This window comes from Colossoma macropomum, unplaced genomic scaffold, assembly GCF_904425465.1.
Source record: "Colossoma macropomum unplaced genomic scaffold, Colossoma_macropomum, whole genome shotgun sequence".
Lineage (NCBI taxonomy): Eukaryota > Metazoa > Chordata > Actinopteri > Characiformes > Serrasalmidae > Colossoma > Colossoma macropomum.
Window position 1 is genome coordinate 29,481,656 of NW_023494786.1, and position 20,871 is coordinate 29,502,526.

At 36.5% G+C, this 20,871-nt stretch overlaps 2 protein-coding genes across 3 annotated transcripts in view; one reads left to right on the plus strand and one right to left on the minus strand.

The window, feature by feature from the left end:
- Positions 1–1,293: 1,293 nt before the first annotated feature.
- On the plus strand, positions 1,294–12,034 carry LOC118826673 (NACHT, LRR and PYD domains-containing protein 3-like). Its single transcript, XM_036597704.1, has 13 exons — positions 1,294–1,339; positions 1,660–1,825; positions 3,360–3,446; positions 4,032–4,119; positions 5,576–5,871; positions 6,155–6,241; positions 7,020–7,106; positions 7,227–8,993; positions 10,518–10,703; positions 10,898–11,071; positions 11,256–11,429; positions 11,570–11,740; positions 11,908–12,034. Exons 2-13 carry the CDS (start codon positions 1,776–1,778, stop codon positions 12,032–12,034), a joined length of 3,294 nt encoding a protein of 1,097 aa, XP_036453597.1. The 5' UTR covers positions 1,294–1,339; positions 1,660–1,775.
- Positions 12,035–14,236: 2,202 nt separating this feature from the next.
- Positions 14,237–20,871, minus strand: part of epha4l (eph receptor A4, like) — a 67,829-nt gene continuing 61,194 nt past the window's right edge. The window contains exons 13-18 of one of the 2 annotated variants that reach the window (XM_036565278.1): positions 20,160–20,369; positions 19,810–19,959; positions 18,921–19,114; positions 17,999–18,160; positions 15,987–17,126; positions 14,237–15,852 (exon numbers count right to left, since the gene is read on the minus strand). In XM_036565278.1, the coding sequence (XP_036421171.1) occupies positions 17,012–17,126; positions 17,999–18,160; positions 18,921–19,114; positions 19,810–19,959; positions 20,160–20,369 (831 nt within the window). In that variant the 3' untranslated portion in view covers positions 14,237–15,852; positions 15,987–17,011. The remainder of the gene's footprint in view (positions 15,853–15,986; positions 17,127–17,998; positions 18,161–18,920; positions 19,115–19,809; positions 19,960–20,159; positions 20,370–20,871) is intronic. The other variant, XM_036565279.1, reaches the window with a different exon arrangement.

Sequence of the window (20,871 nt, forward strand, 5' to 3'; positions counted from 1 at the left end):
TCTTGTGCTTAGTCTAGAATTGAAATTATTCATTCTTATTACTGATAAAGAAATTTGAGAGACTTTTGTGCTTTATATACATATATTGTTTTTAACAGCTACACAGAGCATTTACATTGCATTAATTATTACTGGATTCTGTTATGTTAGTCATACAGACTGCCATTTGGTTTGTTCAACAACTACATGTTATATTCTAAGAGGAATATGAATTAAATCTGTGCTACCTAAGAAAACATTATCCTGTTTGCCAAACAAATATGGTGCCTTATTTTCCATAGACTCCAATTCAAGTCATTTGAGATTGCTGAGTGTTAGAACCAACCATAATAAGATCATTTACAGCATTTAGACAAGTTGTTACATGTACTCACTCAGAGCACAGCAACTTGCTTACCGTGTGAAATCAAAATGTTCACCACTAACGGTATTTAGGTCAAAAAGGCTCATCATGAATGAAAAAATAAACATATATTCTCTGGGAACATCAAAGCAAAGAAAGAAAAAATAATTAAAAACAACAGCAACAAAGTAGACAAAGTAGATTAGTCTTCTTACAAATATACTAGAATAGAATTAAAAGCATACATAGTATCCAGAATTATCCTGTTTTAATGTATAATGTATAATGTATGTATTTTTGTGCTGCATTCAAAAAAGTACAGTAGTGTCTTACTGTAAACAAATGTTAGTGTGAGTACTGTAAATATTAATTACAACTACCTTGGAACTTTGCTACATGGAAGTTACTGTAAATATATAATTATTTATTTATTTATTTAGTTAGTTAGTTAGTTAGTTAGTTAGTTATTTTACAGTGCACAGCAACTTTCTTATGGCATGAAACCAAAGCGTTCATCAGTTCATCACTATTTCTATGGTGGCATAAATTCTTTATTGCTAAAAGTTCCTCCACAGCAAGATGAATGTAAAAGGATTCATTTAATTACAAAACTTGGAAAGATTAAAGGTGAAGTGACAGCTGAATGTATTTAAACAGTATTTTTTTTTCAAAAGGGGGGTTTGCAGTCTTATCACAAATAGAGGGTCTTGGACAAAATGTTGGACAAAGTGACTATAATGCAAAGAAGTAATCAAAAAAATTAAAGGCATATTATTATAAATGACCCTAATTCATTTTGTTTTTGTTACTCAACCCAGATACAACCCACATACACAGTTTATAGGTATGCTGAAAATAAATAAAAAGGTTTTATGTAAGAACAAAAAGAGAATAACTCCTCCTTCCTGAAATAGTACCTTGTGCGTAATCATGTGCAGAGAGGACTGTCAGGTCACTCAACTGCATTTTCTGAGCAGGCAACATTAAGAGTGAAGGGTGAGTAAAACACAGCAGTTCTTTGGATTTTTAATAATCCATTTGCTAATTTAGGACAATAAATGTCTTCATTAAAACTAGAGAATACAATAACTTAGAAAACACACTGTTAAAGATTCAAATGCTATGATGTACTATTTCAAATATGTGTAAACAAACAGAAAAACTTATGTATACTTGTGTAACAGTGTGTATAAGTGAAATGTTCAAGAAATCTTTTATAGATTTTCACTAATTCCTTATTTGTTTCTGTGGAAAAATTTTATTTTCCTAGTAGTTTGTTACCGTCAATTATAAATGTGGCTTCACCTGTTTTACAGGTAACTACAGACTCTTCTTCCTTGTTCGCTTGCAGTTTTTTCTGTCCTGCACTGTTCTTGATGGATCCAAAAATACTTTGTAAATAGGGTTCAAGGAAGTTATTTCAGTTTTCACTATGAACCTCAAGCGTGCAGAAAGCTATGAAGATCACATTGACGTCAAAAGGTGAGGTAGTTTTGTTTGTCTTTTTGCATGTTCTTTCCTAAATGAGATAGATCCTTTAATATAGTCCATAAATGGAACATCTTAAATTATGCATGCATTTAAATCTCTCCTTTAAAACATCAAGACAAGTGAAGAGCTATATTGAAAGTGTAGTTTATGGATGTTAAAAAAAAATGAGAATGTGAATGTCTGATGTGGAATCTTTGGCAAATGTTATTTTTAAGAAAATGGAGGCAACCAGTGAACATGAGATTGTGATGCTGTGCTGACATTAATATTCATATTGTCAGTCGTGTATATAATTTCTGAATGAATAATATTTCCCAATGTGTTATGTGGTCATCATTTGAATTTGTTGTTTATCTTTTATCTAGTTGCTGATTTAACACCTTAAGCCCTTAAAATTCCCAGGCTAATTACATACTGAGGTTAATATTCAGTAACTACAGGGACTTCAATGCAAATAGGTTGAGCTGTTCCTAGGTTTTAGATGTATGTAATAAAACTTTGGGTCTGCATGAGGGACCTGCCCATTTAAGGGGTTAAAATCCCAGACTTATTACATAGTAAGGCTTATTATGGGTCTTCAATACATATTTCCTTTCCCTGTCTGAGTTGTCTCAAACTGCAATCACCAGCATTTCTATCTCTCATTAAATCTGGTACACCACAGCTTTAAATGATGATTTAAATCTTGGCCAATTCTAAACAGCATTTTCTTACTTTAAATGAAAAAATATTTGTGGGGAACACCATAAAGTCTTTTCAGTCATGATTCACCTAACTATCCTAAAGTCTGTAGGATAGCCCAAACCCATACTTAAGTAAAAGTGGAAAGATTTGGAAAGATATTTTTACTTTTATTGAGTCATTATTTTACAGAAGTAACAACACTTTGACTCCAGTGTGGGTTTGGGCTATCATACCAGTGAACAACTTATAAAACAGCAGATGAACCTATTAGTATATCCAGCATCTATCAACATAGTAACTGAAGTTTGTTAGCCTCTTGATGCACTTTTACTTTAAAATGAAATACTGAAGTTCAAAAGTCAGAGATGCAACCAATTTCAAGGCAGTGCAAATGCTGTTAGTAACATAACATAATGAAATTAAACACAAAAGAAACTAGTAACTAATTATCAATGACTAAAATGTAAAAAAATAAAACAAGGATTACTTTTTTCCAAGGTGTATTTTAATGTATTTTAAGGTAATGCAAAAATTCATCAAACGTTTTCATCAGTACATGAAACTAAGTAAACATAATGAGTTACTATCCATACCTGTGGATAGTGTATTTTGATTATAATGTATTTTGAAGAGAAAACACATGTATGAGTAAAAGAAAGTGCAGTAGGTAATGGTCAGGTTAAAGGTGCAGCTTTGGACAATAGTTCATCGTAAAGAAAAAACAGCAGGGAATGTTTGTATATTTGTGTAGACAGTGTGCCTCCAACCAGTGTCTAATTTGTATACCTAGTGTATTAATTTAATATATTACTTTTTTCATGTCCATTTTCCAAAATGTTAGGTCAGATTCACCTATGCCAAGCAACGAATCATTTAGGAGTGATGTATCAGTGCAACATCCAGTTGGCAATTTCTCATGTGACCATAGGTAAGACCATAGTTCACTTCTACATGCATAGCTTTGAGGGATTTTTTTGTCCATCCTTTGTGAGCATTACTGCATTTTTATTTCAACAATGTATGTGTTATTTTGCTTAGCCCTTTATAAGTACTAGTATATTTTAAGTATAAGTACCTTAAGAACTAGAATGTAAGTTTGCAAATAAGGTTTGCAAACAAAGAGGAGGAATTTTGCAGTCAGTATGAAATGAGCTTTTGTCAGTAGAGGATCTTTCTAGCAAGCCTATTGCATGGGCATAAAAAACTGAAGAAGTAACAAAAATACTTCATTTCTATGAGATAGTGGAGAGACAAGAAAGTATGGCAGGATTAGATCAGAATGAATTACAGATCTGGCACCTGTGTCAATGCCTAAAGCTTAATCTAAGCTTTCTAGGTTGTGCTTGGTTAGACAGTGGACTATTTAAACAGCATTGACTGATGGCTGTGAAGTAAGAGAGAGCAGCAAAGGTATAAGAAAACACAGTAAAGGAAAAAGTCAGGTAAAAGATGCAGTTTAGTAGGGCGACTAACACTAGTTATATTGTTTCCATTTTCCAATTAACAAATTTAGGTCAGTCTCATCTTTGTCAAGCAATGTGTCCTTTAAGAGTGATACATCAATGCAACACCCAGTCGGCAATTTTCTCACGCACCCAAAGGTAAGACCATAGTACAAAGGCAAGCTCTGTATTAAATTGATTGGCACAACTATTCAGAGTAAAGTTTGTAAAAACTTTTAGCTGGTGTGGCAAAGTTTAATTCAAGACATGGAAACGAAGAATATGTCTAAACCAAAGATTTTTAGGGATGGAAAATCAGAATGCAGTGGAGTGAGAATAAAATAATCATTGCACATCCAGTATGTTATGCAGCCTATGCACTGTTTTCAGGAGAAGAATCCTTCTGGCAAGCCTATTGGTTGCACCATAAAAAAGAAGAAGTAATGAAATAGTTCATTTATGTGAGCTGACGGAGAAACAAAAAGTTATAACAGGGTTAGTATCACAGTGTCATCCCTCTGGGAACACTCCACTTGGACTTGCCTGGCTTGGCTCTCTGTATTAATCTGGTCCCAACACCTCTTGTTACAGTTACGGGAGACTTGGCTGCAGCCAGTAGCAAACCCCTCACAACCACCACCATGCCTGTCTCCTCACAGTCTTTCTTCCTTAGGACAATTGATGGTTCACATCAGGGCTGTGTGGAAGAGCTCCAGCTCTACTTCCAGACTAACATTTTGAGCTCTTTTGAACAGAAAAAAACCTGGCAGCATTTGCTTGCCTCATGATTAGGAGGACCTGTCTTTGATTGGGCTGCCTTGGGAGCCACATCTGCTCCCGTCCAGCTGCCTGGGGCCCCATCTGCTCCTGCCCTACTGCCTGCAGTCCTGCCCATTATTGCCCCACTGACTGCAGTCCTGCCCATTATTGCCCCACTGACTGCAGACCTAGAATGCTCCTGCCCCTGTAATGCTCCTGTCCAGCCTCTGCCTCTATTTTGGGCTCCTTTGTTGGACTGCACCCTCCGTGATCCAGGCCAATGCTCTTTTTTACTTTTCAGGGGCTGAACATTAAGGGAGGATAGGGTTCTTTCACAGTGTCAAAAGAAGAGACACCAATCCAGCTCCAGCAGCTCCAACTATGTATACTATACTTATGTATAGTGTATACTTGCCTGCTTGTGTTTTGACTGCTGCCTGTGACGACTGAGTGTTGGAAAGCTATCCTCCACATGTATACTGCCTTAGTGCCCCTGACAGAAAACTTTGTCAAAGAAGAATCCAGCGAGTAGCAAACCCCTCACAGCCACCACCAAGCCTGTCTCCTGACAGTCTGTCACCCCGAGGACATTTGATGGCTCATTTGAGGACTTTCTGGGCTTTATAGGAGGGCCAGTTAAACTAAGCCCAACACCATGAGGTCTTTCATTCAGAGAAAACTTTGGCAGCATTTGTTGCCTCCTGGTTAAGAGGGCCTGCTTTGTATCAGGCTGCATACATATGCAGTGCCTTATTCACAAATCTGAGATCTCTTCCATTTTAGATCTCCTCTTTGAACTGGAGGAGGAAGAGGAACAGTGCCTGTCTCATAGCTCATGTGCCTGTCCCTCTTGCAGCTCCTGTACCTGGCCCTTGTGCAGCACTTGTGCCAGATTGCCAGTACACCACTCAGACAACCTCTGCCTTCTGCCTCTGCCACAGAGCCAGTGCCACCTGTCTCTGCTGTTGATCAAATCATCATAAGCTTTTGTCCTGATCCACGTTCTGTACTTGCTCTAATCCATCTCCTGTCCAGCTGTCTGCGGCCTTTTTTGCTCCTGTCCAGAGGCTTGTGGCCTCATCTGCTCCAGCCCTCTTGCTGCAGCCCTTCAGCTCCCACTCCTGTCACTCGTCCAGTCCATGCCTCTCCATGGTCTGGACCCACCTTCTGTTTCTGTCTCAACACCATTTATTGTACAGTTAGATCATGGCTCTCAATATGAAATCTGGTCTTGGTCTTTGTGTTAATGGCAGACAGTGGGTTTCTGTGGAAGGACAGATGGTTGTAAGAAAGGACAGCGGGGTTTTAAAAGAAAAGTGCAATCAGTATAAAATGTATTTATGTAACTTGGAACAGCAGGTATGTCATTTTGATATCCACTGAATAAATAGGACTGATTAGTTTTGCCATTTTTAATTTCCAATTCATAATTTAGGTCACAATCACCTGTGCCAAGCAGTGTATCACTTAAGAGTGAAACATCAATGCAACACCCAGTTGGCAACTTTACATGTGACCAAAGGTAAGACTATTGTTTACTTTTCACTTTTACACCATAGCATTAAAAGACTTCTATTGCAGGTCCTGTGTGTTCTTAGAGCAACAATGATATTGATATAACACAGCCTATGCACAAGTCAGTGTGCTTTATTAACGAGCTGTACTTGGCCACAGCTATGCAAAACACAAAGAGAGTTTGGCTACAGTTTAGTCTCATATTCTCAGCTCTGGACTCTTTAAGCACTCAGCTCTGCCTACCTCTGTTCTTCCTGTTTTACAGGCATAAAAACAGCTGACAACCTCTGTTCGTCCTGTTCTACAGGCATAGACATATTTTGCAGGCTAGCCTCACCTTTGCAATAAGCGGCCTTATCAGAATAAAACCTTTCTTGAACATGCTACACTATCCATGACCTCTTCATTCAGTAAGGAACAGTACATTTTTAAGTACTACGACAGCTAGAATGTAAAGTCTGTAAATTTAAAGTTAGATTGCCATTCCAAGGCATGGAAATTAAGTATATGGAACATGAGTTTAAAAGTCAATAGGTTTTCTTTCACTTGAGATGAAATGAAAGCGATCACTTTGCTATCAGTACAAAACATAGCCTATGTGCTTTTGTCATGTAATTTTTGTATCTGGAAGAAGTAATAAAAGTAATACTTTTCAGTTACATGACGAGAAGTAGCAAGAAGCAGGGTTAGATGAGTGTTCTCAGACTGAAAGCCAGTCTTGACAAAGTTCAACCACTGGTATTTTTATATTCATGCAATTTCTAACAAAGTTTTGCCTCTGCCAGTAATTCACAATGTCATTTATGGACCTTTGGACCAAGAGTGCCCTCCCAGAATTGCTCCAGTCTCAATTCTGACGCAAACTCTACACGGTAAGGAAAAAAAGTACAAATCATTACAACAGGACACACAACTATTTCTGCATAATATTAAGCTAATATGAAGCAACAGGTCTTTTTGAATTCATAATAATATTATAAATCATTTTTCAGACATCCCTCAAGCACTCTGGAGACAGCCCAAGAAAAACTTAAGTTAACCTTCAGAGAAAGGTATCATCATTTAATTGAGGGAACAACACATCAAGGAAACTCAGTACCACTCAATAAGATTTACACAGAATTGTACATCACACAAGGTATGAATGAAGGTCTCTGCCATCACCATGAAGTGAACCAGATTGAGGCAAAACTGAAGACAGTAACAGTGGACACACTTATCAAATGCAATGACATCTTTAAACCCTTACATGGACAAGACAAGCCTATTAGAACTGTGCTGACAAAGGGAGTGGCTGGCATTGGAAAAACTGTCTCTGTGCAGAGGTTTGTTCTGGACTGGGCTGAAGGTGAAGCAAATCAGGATGTCCACTTCATATTTCCACTTCCATTCAGGGAGATGAATTTGATGAGGGACCAAAAATACAGTCTGAACGACCTTCTTCAGCATTTTTTCATGAAAGCAATCGATGCAAGTTCACCCCAATTTACAAACCATTCTCTTCTTATCATTTTTGATGGTCTGGATGAGTGTCGCCTTCCTTTAGATTTTCAGAACAATGAGAGTTTATGGGATGCAACGAAGACAACCACAGTAGATACCCTGTTAACAAACCTCATCAAGGGGAATCTGCTTCCCTCTGCACAAATCTGGATAACCTCTCGACCAGCGGCATCTGGCCGCATTCCACCTGAATGTGTTGATCGAGTAACAGAGGTACGAGGATTCAATGATCCACAGAAGGAAGATTACTTTAGGAAGAGAATCACTGATCAGAGCCTTGCCAACAAAATCATTACCCACTTGAAGTCACTGAGGTGCCTCTACATCATGTGCCACATTCCAGTCTTCTGTTGGATTGTAGCCACTGTTCTGGAGAGAATGGCAGTCGACTTTGGGTGGGATAAGATCCCTAAAAGTTTTACTCAGATGTATACGTACTTCCTGATCACACAGATCAACACTAAAAAAGCAAAGTACTCTGACAACAAAGTCACAGATAAAGAAGTGATCTTCAAGCTTGGGAAGCTCGCCTTTGAGCAGTTTGAAAAAGGCAATCTGATCTTCTATGAGGAAGATCTGAAAGAGTGTGGTATTGATGCCAGAGAAGCATCTGTGTACTCTGGAGTCTTCACACAGATCTTCAGAGAGGAGTTTGGACTTTTCCAGAAGAAAATATTCAGCTTTGTGCATCTGAGCATTCAGGAACATCTTGCAGCTCTATATGTGTTCTTGTCCTTCCACAACTACAACCAAAACATGCTCGATCCTCAACAGACAAGTAATCATAAACCTGTAACAATGATAAGGTTGCATAAGACTGCAATTGATAAAGCTTCTGAGAGTGAGAGTGGACACCTGGATCTCTTCCTTCGTTTTCTCATGGGCTTCTCACTGGAGTCTAATCAGATCCTCCTACAAGATTTACTAGTACAGAGACGCAATCCTGAGGAGATAACAGAAACCATCAGCTATCTGAAAATGAAAATCAGAGAAAACCTCTGTGCTCATTTGTCTGTAAAATTCTTCAATTGCCTGAATGAGCTTAATGACTGCTCACTGGTGAATGGAATTCAAACATTATTGATGAACAGAACTCTAAATGAGGACAATCTCTCTCCTGAACTCTGGTCAGCATTAGTATTCATAATACTCACTTCAGATGAGAAGTTGGATGAGTTTGAACTTTCTAAATATCCCAAGTCGGATGAGACTTTTTTCCGCTTGCTTCCTGTGATCAGATTGTCTAGGAAGGCCAGGTAGTAATATGTGACTTTATTTATTTTTATCCTTTTAAATTTAAAGGGAAATTTCTTATTGTTTAGAACATCTAATCGAATTCATATCATTTAAAAATGAAACTGCCCACAACAATACTAATTTGTATTTATATGAGTACTAGTACTGCCAATTTTCATTTACTTTTTACCTTTATGTACTTGATCATGTTTAAATATTAATACTTTTATTTACTTTCACTCAAGTATTTTTGGCTCCATATTTCCACTTTTATTTAGGAAAGATTTTGACACAGTACTCACTATTTTGCTGTTTTAGCACCCCACAAACTGCTCCATATAGTAGTTTGGTTTGGTTCACTGTATCCAGAACGTTTTGAAAGATTTTCTTGTAGATTACCACACAGTGTACTTTTTTTACCAGTATAGACTAAACCAGAGAAATCCATGTATGCAGATCAGGAAACATATCTTAAAGAACCATGTCTTAATGACAATAAGAATACAAGTAAAATGTAGCAGTAAAATTTCCATTTAAAAAGTACTTTAAAAATATTCTTAGAATATATTTGTTCCTAACACTCTATTGCATGAATCATTACTTTAACACTTTAACCTGATAAAAATGTTTGAATGTTTTCATTATTTAAAATTGCTTAATTAGTGGAAATAAGTTCCATGATTTCCATGCTTCCATACTTTCCATGATTGCACATTGTTGCTATACTGTTACCTAAAAAAAAAACATTGATCAAACATTGATTGATTCTTGATCAAAACCAAATGTTTTCTATTCGATGTCATTTGATCATTCTCATTCCATACTTTTCATTTGATTTAGTCATCATTGACATGTTTTTATTGACTAGAAATTGGATTGGATTTATGAATCATTTGGGACACAGCGAGATTATAATTTACACCACTGTACATCATGGTTGTCCAGTGGTGTAAATTATAATCTCGCTGATATCTTACAGTTATAAATTTTCTCTAATTACAATTGATTGTTTTTTTTCCTTTTGAAGGTAATCAAAATTTGTAAACATAGTCTAATATGTGCTATGTAACTCAATTACACTCCATTAGATTGAACGAAGACACATCACTTCCAAATTTGCCATATGGCAACAAATTCATTTTAACATTTTACAAAAAATGTATCAGATCTAATTTTTTTTAAATGATGAAATTTAAAAGCTAATTTACCCCAGATAGTATTTCAATTTTTTTCTTGAAGGAATTTTCCTTAAATATTGAATAATTAGTCATCTTTGGAAGTCATGACCAGGTCATAACCTTCTCAGTGTCAAGTGTCCATGGAAAAAGGAAGTGCAAACAGGATTTCCTGGTCATGTAATGTAATCAAATATGTGTCCTTCAAAAGTAAAAGACCCTTTTCCACAATTAAACCTAAGGATTTTATATTACTGCTATTTAGTAAAATTCAGATAAAGTAATTGTTGCCATATGGGTTGTTGCCATGCACTAGAGGACTAAGTTTTAAGATTGCAATGGTGAAATGAAATATATTTATTCTTCCAGGTTAAATAATTGTAACATTACAGCGAAAGGCTGTGCAGCACTAGCCGTAGCTCTCCCCACCATGATAGCCACAAGAGAGCTGGACCTCAGTCACAATCAGTTGCAAGATGCTGGAGTGAAGGTGCTCTGTACTGGAATCCAAGGTGACATCGTGGAAAAAAAAACTGTATGTTTTAATTCTGTCAAGTCAAAGACATTTGGATTAAATATAAGCTATTATTCCTGTTATTATTATCTTATAAGGTAGCGTATAAGGTGATTAATGCATATAAAGAAATATTCATGTAAATCAAGAAGTTCAAGTTTGCTCATCGTTTTACTGAGCTTAATGGTGAAATTTTGTTTTCCTCTCTCTGCAGGGTGGGGTGTTCTGGTATTAGACAAAAGAGACACTTTCTTGATTCAGTTCTGAGTTTAAACCCCTCATGTAAAAGAGAGCAGGTCCTGGTGTGGGATAATGCAGCAGAACTGCTTTGCTGTTTAATACAGTTTTTACATAAGAAGCAGGAATTCCGTGGACTGAAAGGCACTCCTTGTAACATCGAGATACTAAGGTAAATAAACAGTTTTGATCTATGCATTCAAATCACAGATAACAAATGTGCCTGCCCACAGCTGCCATTATAAAATGGACCATTACTAGAAATAAGGCTCCCCTAAAAGGACAAATACAAGCTTAAATTAAAATATGAACAATTATTTCATCTAATCATGTATTTATGTCTTTGTTCTCTGCAGGATGAATAACTGTGGTGTTACAAATGTGGGCTGTGGTTTTCTTGCTTTAGTCCTGAGTTCAAAATCCTCCAACCTGAAGGAACTCGACTTGAGCCAGAACAACATAGGAGACTCAGGAGTGAAAGCACTTTGTAATGTTTTGAAGAGAGCTTCTTGTAAACTGGACACATTGAAGTGAGCTATTATTAATGCATTAGTAGATTAAATTAGATATGTTTATTTAATCTAACAATGCCTTCAATTTAATGTAATAGAGTATTACTGTATGTGCATGGAACCAAGATTAATTTTGCTTTTTATTATTTTTTTCCAAGAATAGACAACTGTAAACTTACAGAGCACAGCTGTGCAGCATTGGCCTCAGCACTACAAGAAAATTCCGGCTTGAAAACTGTGTCCTTGAGTAACAATGAGTTACAGGATTCAGGAGTGAAGCTGCTTGCTGCTGGACTGGAGGATCCTCGCTGTAAACTCGAGACACTGCGGTAAGATTTTTCAACAGATTCAGAAGTTCAATTATTAATCAACAATTTATATAAATGTTTGACTAAAGAGCCTTTTTGGAGCAATGGCTGAAACATTTGTTCGTTCTGTTGTTAACAGTTATCCCTAAGATTATCTCAATGAAATATTTTAATGTCTCTCTTCATAGGCTTTCAAACTGTGAGATCAAATCAGAAGGTTTTTCATCTCTAGCTTTGGCTCTGTTGAATTTATTTATAGGTTGGAGGTTAGGGAACGAGCCTTGTGATTGGAAGGTCACTGGTTCGATCCCCTGAGCTGACAGTACGTGACTGAAGTGCCATTGAGCAAGGCACCTAACCCCCAACTGCTCCCCGGGGGCCGTGGATAGGGCTGCCCATCATTCTGGGACAAGTGTGCTCACTGCCCCCTAGTGTGTGTGTGCCTTTGCTAGTGTGTATGTAGTGTTTCACTGCATGGATGTGTAGATTGCAGAGGTGAAATTTCCCTGTTGTGGGACTAATAAGGGAAGGGTCACTTAATCTAATTTATCTTTCGTTTTACTGTACATTAAGCACTATTAAAATGTATTTAAATTTTGTTGATCTTTAATGCTGTATTCAGCACTGTTCTGTCTAGATTAAAATTGAAACTTATATACATATGTAACATCAGAAATTCCTTGTAATTTATGATATAAATTAAATATATACATTCTCACATGCAGAACCATGATCTTTTATTCTATTATGCTTACTAATTCTCTTATTTTTAGTCAGTCCCACACAGATTTTAGGATGTCCTGGAAGATGTTGCATTTACCAGTACAAATGATATTACTAAATACTCATAACGTCTAAAAGTTGTTGCGAAAGCCTTTTTCAATATATCCCAGATGTAGATTAGATTGTAAGCACTCCCAAGATCTGACTTACTCAAATACCATGAACCCTAGAGTTGCAGTTTAATCTAGTGCAGAATTTAATCCATAATAATCTATACATGCTCTAAGTCCTCTGTATTTCTTTTGTATGAAGAAAAACACTGCAAACATTTGATAAGTAAAGGACCCCATAAAACCCTCACAAAGAGACTCATGGTTGTACTCCTCCATGGATAATGAGTAGTTCATTTAATATATGCACCGTGGTCATTTTTGTGTTTTTTTTTTTTTGGTCTATTTTTTTATTTTTTTTGAATCTAAAAATTCAGGTCTCTTTCACCTATGTTAAGTAACGTATCTTTCAAAACTAAATCAAACCTAATGAGGGTGAATTTGCATATGATCAAAGGCAAGTTCATTGTTCACTGTTATATAGGAAAGCAAGAAGTGTAAATAAGATGTTGTGTATGACATAAGGTGATATGTTTGGTAACACTTTACTTGAACCCTGCGATATATCATTAACATGACCATGCCACAAACATCATGGAAGATGTCATGTATGACATCATGAGAGCTTGTACCCTAGTTAGTCATCATGACATCAAATATTACGACATCTGTCATGACAATTACTGGTAATGGTAATATGATACTTTAATATTACTGGTCATAATAATGATATACGTATGGCATGGATATGTCAAAGTTATGTAGCAGGGTTCAAGTAAAGTGTTACCTTATGTTATTTAGTAAACACTTCTGGGATAGTGAAGTCAAGAGTAGTGCTTATTCTTCATATACAATAAGTGGAATAAAGGTGAAAAATCAGATATAAGTGAAGAGCACAGTGTAAAAAGTAATGTCTGCTGAAAAGATTTCTATGGTTGTTTTGTCCTTTGGGCTAAATGAGTGCAGCTTTGGCCTCAGTTCTCAGCTGAGTGTTTATGTTGGAGAAAACTGGACCTCAGTAATAATGACCTAAAGGATTCAAGAGTGAAGCTGCTTTCTGTTTAAAACAATCTATGGTAAAATTTTTTAATGAATGACATCATTCTTCAGATTGCCCAAATGTTATGAAAGTGTGAATTTATCACTAATAGGTAATTTAAAATGATTTGTCTTTTGGATTTATGTTTGCACCATTTCAGAACAATCTTAGCCAATTCTTTCTTTTGATGTTTTACAGTTAACTCTTAGTTAAACCACATGAATCCAAGAGCAAGTAAATATACAGGGTCTGGATTCTTTGAATTAATCAGAAGCATGGCTTTTTAGTTCAGGCTGTCCAGTTGTAGTGCCGCAGTAGAGTGTATTGTTGCATTGGCTGAAGCCCTGAAGTCAAATCCCTCACATCTGCAAGAACTCAGTTTGCAGCATAATGATATTAGTCTCTGGAATATGCTCTCTGGCATCCAGGCCTACACATGATATAAACAGCGGAATTCAGAGAGACTGAAATGTGATCCTCCAGACGAGCAAGTTATTGAACTTGTTAAACTGTGCTCTTTAGAAGCTGGTTATTTTGAAAGCAAGACAAACCCACTGAACTTCCAAATTAAACTTGCTACTGCATACTGATCTGAATGTAAATCAAATAGTGTGTGTAGTTTCAGTGATCCACACCACCTCTGTATTTTACCTTTATTTTACAAACTAGATACAAAATTTCATAAATAAAACTCATAAGTTACATGTACCTAAATTCATCAAGAATGAAAAAAGGAAGAGAAACATTTCAAGCAAGATGAACAAATCACATATTTTAAGAGTGCGCCTAAGAAGTGTTATTGCATTATGCTGTGTTATGTTCAGTGTTGTCCATTTTAAAAAAAAAACACATTTATTATATAATACATTCAATTCTTCTTTCCCTTTTGCATATGAACCAAAAGACTTTCCATCTGCATTTCACATATTCCGCTCATAATATAGCAAAACAACACTGCTATATGTACATATATAATCCCAAATGTGTAGACTTTTAGTGCGTCCTTAGTGAGTGCTGTTACATACATGAATCTGTAAAACATCCCCCAAAACATGGGCTGGCTCCTTAGAGACAGATTAAGGAAATACATAGATCAAAATTAAGACTCCAAGTCCAGGACGAGGCTTAATCTGTGTCTGGGAAACAGTTTAAGGCAAAAGGGCTTGTGAAATATCTGATTTAGTGGGCAAAAAGACAAACACATTGCAATAACACTTTACTGAAGGGCAGGATTCATAAGGCTACATGACACCTACATAAGCCCTTCATGACAACTCACATAAACGTATATCATGCCTGTTGGCTTATTCCAACAGGCATGAGCTGTTTTTGCAAACTTTGATTTTGAAGTTGACATAACACCTATGTCAAGGTTATAGATTAGATATTCTATAATCTTCACATAGATGTTTTTTCTGACATTAGATTGTAAAGACATTCCTTGTGGGGAATGGGATAACATGCTAGGACAACTGACTTTGTAGAGCAGTGTATTTTAGGTATGTCATAGTGGTGTAATACTGATAACTGCCAAGTCAGGCTGGTAACAAAAGTGAACAAAGTGAAAAAGATGCTCTGGATCTCCTGTAGTTGGTCATTTGTGGTAACATTGAGATAAAAACCTATTGTACAATAGACATATAGTGAGTATATATAGTAGAGCATTGACACTAACAGCCGTAACACTGTGAGGACAATATTATGTATATTTTCTCTGGCGCTTAGGTGAAGTGAGTTTCAATTTACTGTTTTGTTTGAATCCCTAGGCCAAGTCCATGACACTTCAGTGTCATGTTTACAAAGGGCTTATTTAAATGTCAGGTGTCACCCAAACTGCCTATGTAGTGAAATTGCTTTTATAGTGTTTGGTGATGTGGCTGATCTAATGTGAGAGAGTTTTCCAGGCACATATTAAAGATCATGAATGAACAATTGTGTTCAGAGATCCCTATTTAAACAATATATCTCCATAGCTTTATATTACAAGGCCACCACTTTGTTGTGGTCAGTTCAAAGTGGACTGCTAGTCTAATTTGAAAGCAAATGACATTATAACATGATGTTTTACATTCAAATCGTTATGTCCTTAATACAAGTCTGGAAAACCAAATCCACACAAAATACATTAACAACAGATGAATACCGGTGGATTACAGTGTAATACAATGGCGAGAATTTGTCAGGACTTCTCACTGCAGTCTCATCACTGAACAGTATGGAGGCAGAGGGAATCCTTAACGCAACAGAGTGGAATGATGTAGCTAGAAAGAGAGACAAAAACAAAGAAATGAAGAACAATGATGAGTTGTGTTTTTAATTCTAACTTCTGCCCATTTTGTAATGGAAAATAATGGAAAATAAATGAAGCCTTGAGCCCCTTCATAGTGGAAAATACCTGGATTCATCTATTCTCTCCCATGATCTGTATACTGCATATGTATTTGTAGAAGAATTCCTCTTAGTCCAGTGATGCTTCTGAAATGCATCTGAAGAGAGTAGCTCTATGTCCAAGTAAATAGAAGTCAGTCAGGTATATTGGAAGTTGGACGGAATGGATCCTGAGAAAACACACTCCAGTAGAAGATAATGCTTGAATTTTGAATTTGAAGGACCATGTGAACAGAGAAATAATCCATAATCATTGAGAAGAGTGACATTCAGAAGATGACCTGAAGGGGGCAAAGTTGCTACCAATTCAAAAAACAAAAAAATCTTCCAAGACTAAGTGGAACAACTGGCATCTTATTGCAGTTACGTGAGTTTCAATCCCAGTAATGCCACTGCCATCCATGTCTTGTTGTCCAAGACAATTACAATTGACTTGACTGTACTCTGAGTAGAAAGGATAGCTTTAGTTTTTCTTTCATGTCTATCTATAGCAATGCTAGCCAATTGTGGGCACCTGCCATGTCACATAGACAGAACTTTGCTTGGTAGTATTCACCATTCATTGCTTGGTGTCATTGCGACAATGGGTGGGGAAACATGGCAACTAACATTAGGGAGATAAGTGGGCCACAAAAAAATATCTCTGTTCACAAAAGGAATACACATCTCACAGTTCAAGTCCCACTTTGCAGTCTCCAGAGCCAAGAGTAGATTCAGATATGTGTCAAAGAAATCCTGAATCTGTATCAAAGTCTCAATAGTCTTGAGAGATTAAGTAATCAGCCTTCATTATTAGCAAGGGGCCACATTAGATATCCTCATCCAGGAAGACCACGAGGACCACAGGCATGGAAATGTCCATGTTCTCTAGATAATGCAGGCTAGTCCATCGAAAGTGCAGCTATTCCCACTGTCTCTTACTCTCCATTTCGAATTAAAGTGCATGAGTAGGTAAATTATTATATCCCTCTTATCTTCATATGATCATTCATGTGGGTTTAAGATGCACTGAGTTTTCTTCCCTTTTGCAGATCAGACAGGAATCTTTCTGGCTTGTATCTGCTGTATTCCAGCTCGGATTTCCTGAAGACCACTCAAGAGTTTCTTCTGATGTGCGCTGGATGAGATCCCGATTTTGGCAAAGTCTCTGTAAAGGGCAAAGATGTTTTTAAAGAAAGTGTGCATATACAGTGGCCCAAAAAGTTTTCGGACATTTGTGCCATACATGCATTAAATAAAAAACAAAATTCCAAACCAAGTGTTTGAATTTATCAAAAGACACATTGTAGAAAAAGTTTCCAAATACTTTTTAGGATCATGTAAATGTGTTTAACATATCCTGTACTGGAAACAAACTTAAATATGGCTTCTGTGGAAATTCTTGTGCACAATTTCTATTTATCTGCTGGGTTAACAATGCTCTAGAACTGACACATTTAAAGTCAATAATCAAAAACTCAAAGTACAATATTTTTTATATAGAATATTTCACATGCACACTACATCAAAATTAATTAAGTAGCACTAATTATGCTCTTTTTCAATGAAACATGCAGCTGGTCAGTTCTCTCTCTCTCTCTCTCTCTCTCTCTCTATATATATATATATATATATATATATATATATACACACACACACACAAATGTTGATTGAAAAAGATTCATCCGATTTCAAAATGATTTATTTCACTTCTAAATCAATACAGATCAAAACAGTAAACTGTAAATGGTTTAAATGAGCATAAAGTTTATTATGTAATTTTACGAGTGCTCAGTATGAACCTCCTCCAGCTGTACAGTCAACATCAACGCCATAGTCAAATTCATCCCATTCTCAACTGAGCATGTCCGGTGTCTCTGTACTCACGGCTCTTTCAATGCAATTTTGGAGATCATACGTATATATATATATATATATATATATATATATATATATATATATATATATATGTGTGTGTGTGTGTGTGTGTGTGTGTGTGTGTGTGTGTGCGTGCTTGTGCTTGTTTGTAATGACACTTACTCCTGATTCATGTGTATAACACTCTCCAGGTTGCTGTGTCCAGCTGTAATGAAGTTTTCTCTGTATTTCTCCAGACTGATAGTTTTCAGCCACTCTTCCACTGAACCAAGTGAAGGGGGAGGTTCTACAGAGGCGGTGTGGCTTAGCATAGATGGGTGGGGCCTGTGAAGAAATAAATCAGTAAGTCCTCTAATTCAGTTTTCCTTGAAATTTACCAGTAAATGTTCCACACACACACATATGTGCTTCTTCGTTAGTTGCTGTTGCTGGGTTGGACAAGCTTTAGAGAACGTTGGCAAAACTCCCATTTAACCTAATAAATGCCTACAAAATAATATTTAACCAAAAACTCCCATTTAACCAAATAATGCCTACACCTTACACGGTGATTTTTTTATTTGTTGCAGTAGTTTTTGGTCAATTTTTTATACATTATTATCTTCTCAGTAGGCTCCAAAAGAAATGTAAATCTTAAAATAAAATGTTTTATTGAAGTTATTAACTGATATTGGATTGATTATCTATTTACAAACATTTTGGTCAAACTGTCTGCCTTGAGTTTTGATCACCACTTCTGAAAAGGCATGCTGGATATTCATTTTATTAGAGTTTTGTTAATGAAGCCCTGAAGCTGTACAACTTTCTTATAAATGTATATGCAAATTAGTTTTATGTTATCAAAAACGATTCTTTTGAATGGTATTGTGCTGAGATTGAATAGGATTTTAACCTGTGTTCTGTAAAGCTTGTCCAACCCAGAAATAGCCACATTTGTGAGCATGGGCCTGTTAACTCAGTGTATTCCCAAAAAGCAATGTCCAAACAGACATGCTATTTATCACTTAGTGAATGAATGTTTTTGCCTGAGTGTGTATACATGTGCGTGTGTGTGTGTGTGTGTGTGTGTGTGTAAGTGTGTGACCTGCTTGTCTCTCCTCCTGTCCTCTTGAGCGACGCAGGGTTGCGGATCAGTTTGTCCAGCATGTTGACGATCTGGCTGAATTTGGGCCGCTCGCTACGCTCTCTCAGCCAACACTCCAGCATCAGCTGGTGCAGCGCCACGGGACACTCCATTGGCGGCGGCAACCGGTATCCCTCCTCTATCGCCTTTATCACCTAGAATACAAGGTCAGAAGTAGGAGGTGGCCGACACTCACTGGTAATGTATGAACTGTGAACACTAAATCCAATTATCAATATTATGTTTATGAGCACCAAGCAGCAGACTGAAAACACTGCAGGTAAAGAGTTTAAATGAACATCAGTGCTCAGATTACATGGACAACAGATAAAGAAAAATGATATAATATGCAAAAACGTAATAATTCATTTATTGTTGTTACAAATAAATTATGTAAATTAATTAATATAGTATATATTTAACCATTACAGTGGATATACAGTCATATACAAAAGATTGAAGACCTCCAGACAAATTATGTGTTGTTGATTTTCTGAATGTAAATAAGTTAACACATCCTCTACAGAAAACACACTTAAATAGACAGACATAAATATTGAATGTGCCAACATTTTTGCACAGGCCACATTTTATGATTTTTGCTTATTGTCCCCAAAATCTTAAATTTGGCAAACAAACAATAATTGTGCATTAAAATGTGCAGAAGTGTGTTCTCTGTAGAGGATGTGTTCACTTGTTTTTAACTATTAAATCAACTAAATGTAATTTGACTTAACACTTTTGCAAACATACTGCATTATATAATATTTCACAGTTAGTGCATAATTAGTATTACTCTAAATTAGCAATAATAATAATAATAAAAATAATAATAATAAGTTGTACTTACATCCTGATTACTCATATCCCAGTATGGGCGCTCGCCGTATGACATCACCTCCCACATGACGATGCCGTAACTCCACACGTCACTGGCTGAGGTGAACTTCCTGTAGGCGATGGCTTCTGGGGCTGTCCAGCGAATGGGAATCTTTCCTCCCTGTGATTGACAGCTACGTGTTAACACTATTATACAGATCCGTAGTGCTCAACATTCACAAGTCCAGTGATGCCTAGATGGCCAGGGCTCACTTAAACAAGACATTTTTACTCTTAGTAATAATAATAATAATAATAATAATAATAATAATAATAATAATGTAATTCACATGTACAGAAAAAAAAATCTCTCTCTCTTACCCGGGTAGTGTACGCTCCCTCCGGCTCGTCCTCCAGCACTCTGGACATGCCAAAATCAGACACTTTACACACCAGGTTACTGTTGACCAGAATGTTCCGCGCTGCCAGGTCTCGGTGGACGTAACTCATGTCTGATAGATATTTCATGCCTGAAGCAATGCCACGCAGGATGCCAACCAGTTGAATGACTGTGAAACGCCCATCATTCTTCTGTGGTTTACAAGAATAAAGCAGCAGGTGATGAATAAATTAAAGGCTAAAGATTACCATGATTATAATTGTCTAGACACAAGCCATGCAGAACTGAACTTTAAAATAATGAACCCTTAGAAGTCGAGTTATTATATTCTTTTTTGCTACTTGATTTTAATTTAAACATGTAATTACATATGCATTACATAGTTTGTTACATAACGAATTACATGTAAAGTCAATTTACATTCTGCATCAAAAGGTTTGAGTCGGCACTTCTGACTTGTTTTAGTTTTTATTCACAAAATGACAAAAATGCCGCAAAAATATTAAATGTATACATTTACATATAAATTTCCTCTTCCACTGACGAACACAAAGGTGGTAGGGATTAAAAGTTTAGCACCTGCACATTTGACTGAATTTCTACACTTGTTTCAATGAGCTACAAGTGAGAACACAGTCATGTGCCAAAGTTTAGGCGCCCTTCGTCAAATGACGTTTTGCTGATTGTCTAAGT

Coding starts and splice junctions, on each gene's coding strand:
- LOC118826673 (XM_036597704.1), top strand. CDS start 1,776: ATGAACCTCAAGCGTGCAGAAAGCTATGAAGATCACATTGACGTCAAA. Junction 8,994..10,517: donor AGATTGTCTAGGAAGGCCAG/GTAGTAATATGT, acceptor TTATTCTTCCAG/GTTAAATAATTGTAACATTA. Junction 10,704..10,897: donor GTATGTTTTAATTCTGTCAA/GTCAAAGACATT, acceptor TTCTGGTATTAG/ACAAAAGAGACACTTTCTTG.